The sequence below is a fragment of the Octopus bimaculoides genome, chromosome 24 (genome assembly GCF_046866305.1).
Source record: "Octopus bimaculoides isolate indiv1 chromosome 24, ASM4686630v1, whole genome shotgun sequence".
NCBI classification, from domain to species: domain Eukaryota; kingdom Metazoa; phylum Mollusca; class Cephalopoda; order Octopoda; family Octopodidae; genus Octopus; species Octopus bimaculoides.
In genome coordinates this window covers 32808874-32814873 of record NC_142951.1, presented here as the reverse complement: position 1 = coordinate 32814873, position 6000 = coordinate 32808874, and the positions used below count along the sequence as shown (strand labels likewise).

Here is a 6000-nt window from a genome sequence, read left to right as displayed (position 1 = left end):
ACTAACACACACAAACACTCTCTCTATCCCTCTCATCCCATCCCATCCTCTCTCTCTCTCTCTCTCTCTCTCTCTCTCTCTCTCTCTCTCTCTCTCTCTCTCTCTCTCTCCAATACTTACATCCGCATCATCTCAGCAACACTGACCCTCTTCTCCCCCCCTCTCTTCTATTAGTTTCCATCATTTTACAATCTCCTTATTTATTATTTTTTTTTTCTGCTGTTTGCCATTTTTTTTTAATATCTCTTTTTCACAAACTGCTCTCCAGGAAAAATCAGACTTGGTAAGCCACTCTTTAATTCCGTTTCTTTTATGTATTCAACATGTGTTTGCTTCTTCTTCTTCTTCTTCTTCTTCTTCTCATTCCTTCTTTCTTCCTGATCTTGATCGTGTCTTTTGCTTCTTGGAATTTGGAAAACTCAACCAGTATTTGTTTGAGACTGGTCTGAAGTAGATTGCACTTGTTCCAGTAACCGGTCATTTCCATCTGTTTGTTTTGTTTTGTTTTTGATAAGTCATGATGTGTGTTTGTATATTTTTCTTTTGTAAACCATTAACCACTGGTGTTAATTAATTAATTAGTGCTCTTCATACTCTAGTACTTTGTGGTCAGTTTATTGGATAGTATTTTGGCCACCCCTAATAAAACTGCCCTTCATCTAATAACAGCTTTCATTACATTCAAAACAGTCTGAGTGTATGTGTGTGTATACAGTGTACACACACACACACACACACATACACACATACACACACACACACATACACAAACATAGAACACACATGCATGTACATACACACATACTGAAAATTATGTCTTCAGCATCTTGCTGTTTAACGTACAAATATTTGTCCCCTTAACTTAACCCTAGCTGTCTCTCCCTGGTGGCATGTACCATGCTTTCACTAGTTCCCTCTGGGGCCTGTGTAGTCACAAGCAAACACAGATAACCTCATCCTCTCGTGGCTTTCCTACTCTTGACAACAGACCATAAAGATGAAAAATGAAATCTTGTTCTGACAATGTTTCAATGCAAAACTGTGTGGACAAATGTCGAAAACCCAGTTTTCCCACTGTTGTTGTTTTTGTTATTACAATTACTCTATGTTCTGGATTAGTTACCATAGAAACCATAGCCATTGCTGGTGAACAGATATGACTTGGGAGAATGTACCATGGTTTTGCTGATTGTTTTAAGGGGTCTATGTAATTATATAACCCTAAGTAGACAAAGACATGCTCTCAGCTTCCTCCCCTTGGTGCAACAGAACATCAAGGATGTGGCATTTTATATATATATATATGTATATATATGTGTGTGTGTAGGGTAAAGACCCACCCCTCAGTCATATTTTGATAGGGTCCGGGGACCTGTAAAAGGCTACTAAATAAGCCCTTAGTCCATAATTTCATTACATACACACAAACTGAGCTGCCCTCTCTCTCTCTCTTTCTGTCTCCTCTCTCTCACCTTATTCTTTTCTCCTTTACAAGAACTCATTATCAAGATCAAAGTCATCTCTATTCCGTACTCCTCAATTCATTAGAAAACTACCTTTACCTAAACCCCCCCCTTCCCAATTACAACACCACCACACATTGACAAACAACCCTCTTCACATTAATATAATAAGCCATCAGGGTTTCTTTTTTGTTGCTGCTGCTGTTGTTGTTGTTGTTGTTGTCTTTTTGGAAACAGTAGGAAACATTAATAATGCCTGCCATTAAATACAGCATGGATATCTTGCTTTTACTCCAAATTCTCCTCATTATTGATGTTGTCATTATCATCATCATCATCATTATTATTATTAATTTCACCCTCATCTCCAGTGAATGCCTCTTCTTTGCATGACTGCTGTTTGTAACTGCTCGGTCTGTAGTGTTTGTAACATTCCATAGTTGTAACCTAGTGTGAATGCCATTCCTTTCCCATTCCTCTTGAAGGAAACATAATGTTTTTGTGTGTATTGTTTTACATGTTTCAGCCCTGAGGCTGTGGCACCGCCAGTGAGTGTGTGTTGTTTTTAATTGGCACCTATCAAACTGACTGTTCAGTTTGATAAATGCCATGCATGAAACTCTCAGCTCTCAAGTAACTTTTTGTAACTTTCTGCCAATTTAAAAATAATAAAAAAAAAGTTAATATGGTTACAGCTACAATGCCCTTAATCGCAGGTGTGCTTGATCAGGGTTGCTCCAGGGTTAACGTTTCTGGATTAATGGTTACAGATGTTGAAGAGCATAGGCTCGAAACATCAAGCACTTTTCCATTGTTCTCGAGCATCAAGCTAATACACCTGCTTGTTGGTCTCTCACTTTGAACAAGAATGACCCTTTGATGAAGTCAAGTAAAGAAAGTTGGTTTCAAGGAACACCTCAACAATGTGCTGGGAGTCCTGGAGTATATCAGGGTCTTTTAGCAATAGATCCCCTTTTCCTTCCCAGATGACCCCTGTTGGGTTGTCCAAGCCCTAGCTTACATCCCAGCAGCAATGGGTCTGCTTTTCTTTATATATATATATATATATATATAAAGAGTTGTTGATGTTCAACACTAACTGAATGGAAGAAGGGGTGACTGCTGCAGAATAAAGAATTCCCATGGAGGGGGTGAGTATATATTTCATTTGAAGAAATAACCCCCAGAGGTCACTACTTACTTTTATCGATAACCTCTCTCTCGCTTTCATTTCTATGGAACTTTTTTCACAACTTCAGCAGCTGAATAACTGTGGTTTTTATTATTATTATCATTATTATTATTAGGATGGCAGGCTGGCAGAATTGTTAGCATGCCGGGCAAACTGCTTAGCAGCATTTTGTCTGTCTTTATGTTCTGAGTTCAAATTCCACCGAGGTTGGCTTTGCCTTTCATCCTTTCGGGGTCGATAAAATAAGTACCAGCTGAGCACTGGGGTTGATGTAATTAACTTACCTCCAACCCTGAAATTGCTGGCCTTGTGCCAAAATTTGAAGCCATTATTATAATTATTATTATTATTATTATTATTGCCCTGGTGGCAAATATAAGAAATCAACATCATCATCATCATCATCATCATCATTATTATTATTATTATTCAGTTGAGTACTGGGGTTGATGTAATCGACTTGACCCCTTGCTGCAAATTTCAAACCTTGTGCCTATAGTAGAAAGGATTATTATTATGAGGTTTATGAGCTGGGAGAATCGTTAATGCATCAAATAATATGCCTAGTGGTATTTCTTCTGGCTCATTACAGTCTGGGTCCAAATTGTTTGGCCTTTCTTTCACCCTTTTGGGGTTGATAAAATAAAGTACGAGTCAAGTACTGGGGTTGTTTGCAATTGGCTTGCCGCCTCCCCTTCAGTTCCGTACTAGCCCTGTGTATGTAAAAAAAGTGATAAAAAAAGGTCTGGATAACCAGTTCTGGAATGTTGATATTACATCGATTCGGTTAAAGCTGACTCGGAGTGGGAAAAGGGTCTTAGCCACCATAATAGCTCAAAGCAATATTACAGAATTATGTTTCAACATCACTTTGTTACTTAACGATCACTATTATAAACGCAGCAAATATTTACCATTATACATTTGCTTTATTGAATTGTGTTTGTGGAATGGTAATGGGTGCACACAGATTTTTTTCTTTTTTTTTTAAAGTTGCGTATATAATATATTATAGTGTTGTGTTTGATTGAAGGTTTAACTAAAGCCAAGTTAACTGTCGAGAACAATGATCAATACCATTAGTGTGAGAAACAATCTTGTTAATGTCTCTAACCTTTTGCTGGATTGCTGACAAGATTTCTGGTAATTTGTTCTTAATGTTTCCTATACAGCCTTTCCGAAAGAAGTAATATTGGTTTCATTATTGTTCATTATTGTTGTAGATGTTCATCGACATTGCCCGGCCTTTTATACGGCTCATTATGGATATTCATTTCGACAATTCTGTTTCATCTTCCCTCGTCTTCAACCTCCTTCAGTCACCTTTAAATAGACATTTGCATTTCTAAACAGATAAGCCGAGTATGTCAGATGGTCTTATCTCCTACTTTGTTCCCGGAAAATCACCAGAGAATTATCTTTTGATTATTGATTTCGAATATGATACCTAATCACTCTTCCTTTTTTTGTTTGGTTTTAGAAGTGAGGAAAAAGAAAATAGTTTGCCAGACACCTTGCAGGACTCTGTATGGTTGTGTAGTGAAATAGTTTGCTTTCTGATCAGAGGTTTACAAATTCAGTTCAATAATTTATAACAGAAGACACTTACTTCAGGTGTTACACAGTGGCACCATAAGCAAGTGTCTTCTGTTATAACTTTGATCCAACCAAAACCTTGCATGTGGATTTAATAGATGGAAACTGAAAGAAGCCCTTCATATATGTGTGTGTGTGTGTGTGTGTGTGTGTGCGTTTCTTTGCTCTGACAACATGTGATGGTTGGAAACAAGCTTCCAATGTTTTGTGCAAAAATGTATTTGACTATAAAGGGAAATATTACACTGCTTGCAAACAGGTAAGGGTTGGTGACTGGAAGAGCATCTGGCTGAAGAAAATTGTCTCAGTGAATTCTGTCTGACCCATAAAAGTATGGAAAAGTGGATGTTAAGTTGATGATGACTATTGTGTGTATGTGTAGTATTTCCTGTGTGTACAGTTAGAGTGTATGACTGCCATTGGTCAGCTTAGAGCTCCATGTGGAGTGTCGCCAACCAGCCTACTTCCAGTAAAGGGATGTGGTTACTACTGTACTTTGCACTGTTACTGGTTATGATATGCAGAGCAAATATAGGAAGAAGTATGATAAACACAAGACACAGTTTATACCATTTGTTTCCTATGTACATTCCTAGTTAATCACATGCAGGCATAGATAAGTTCTTGGCATTCCTACACATGACTGAAAAGAATATGAAGGATGTGACAGTGTATACACGTGTTCTGTGTTGAGACAGTAGAGTATGATATGAAGGATAAGATTTGGTTGTTGTTTCTAGTAAGTTTAGCAACCATCTAGTGACTTTACAATTGTATGCTGCAATGATTAGATTTTTGCATATTAACATGGAGATAGGAAATTTAGAATAAAAATAAAATGCACACACCACATCATGTATAATGCAGAGAAATTAGTTAACTTAGTTCTCGTGTCTCAAGTGCACATGCACGGAATCAAGTATACTCGGTTCCGGCACAGTAAGGGTTACAATTGTTGACCTTTATTTATATCTTTATGTTTCAATGAGGCCAAAATATGAATTGATAATCAGGTCAGTCTCACTTTTACATAATTGATTATTGGTTGAGCTATTTAGCTAAGCCAGCTTATCCTCTACATAGATTTAGCAGCTTAGAGTTGAGAATGTTTAGCTATTATGACTGCACTCTTCTACTTGTGGTAATAATCTTGCAATGGTGGATAAATGTAGAGGATTGGCTGAACCAGTGGAGCATCAGTGAAAATGCTTTGCAGTATTTATTCCAGCTCTTCAGGTTCTGAACTTAAATTCTGCCAGGGCTTAACTTTTCGTCTTTCCAGGAAGTGTATTTAATATAGTACCAGTCATATACTAAAGATTGATTTCTTCAGATATATCTTTCTCACTCTCTTGATCGGGTTTACTTGATCACGACTTGCCTGGGATTAAACAACAACAATGACATCAGAGATTAGAAGGCTTGATATATGTGGTAACTGTGTTGTTTTAGTGTAAGGATAGGAAATGGTTTGATATGGTTTGGTTCTTGAAATGTGTAGTGATTGTATGTTTGCACTATTAGTATGTAGAATCTGATCATCATCAGGTGTTTTATTCCTTGATTCATATATGATACAGTTCGAACTTGAACTAGGAACCTTTATTTCTAAACTAAATGTTAATTCCGCCATCCAATGCCGCGTCTACACTTGGTGACTTAAGAGAAATAAAAAAAAAATAGTGGTGATGAAGCATCAGGGTGGATCCTCAAAGTATGAGGTGGGTAGAAGTGAGTGGGTGAAGGCAG

At 37.4% G+C, this 6000-nt stretch overlaps 1 protein-coding gene across 11 annotated transcripts in view; it reads left to right on the top strand.

The window, feature by feature from the left end:
- LOC106880682 (protein numb-like) overlaps nucleotides 1–6000 on the top strand; it is a 182233-nt gene that overhangs the window by 115302 nt on the left and 60931 nt on the right. For 2 of the 11 annotated variants that reach the window (XM_089341175.1, XM_089341174.1), the window contains exon 6: nucleotides 269–283. The exons of the other annotated variants lie outside the window; for them this stretch is intronic. In XM_089341175.1, the coding sequence (XP_089197301.1) occupies nucleotides 269–283 (15 nt within the window). The remainder of the gene's footprint in view (nucleotides 1–268; nucleotides 284–6000) is intronic. 11 annotated transcript variants of the gene reach the window in all.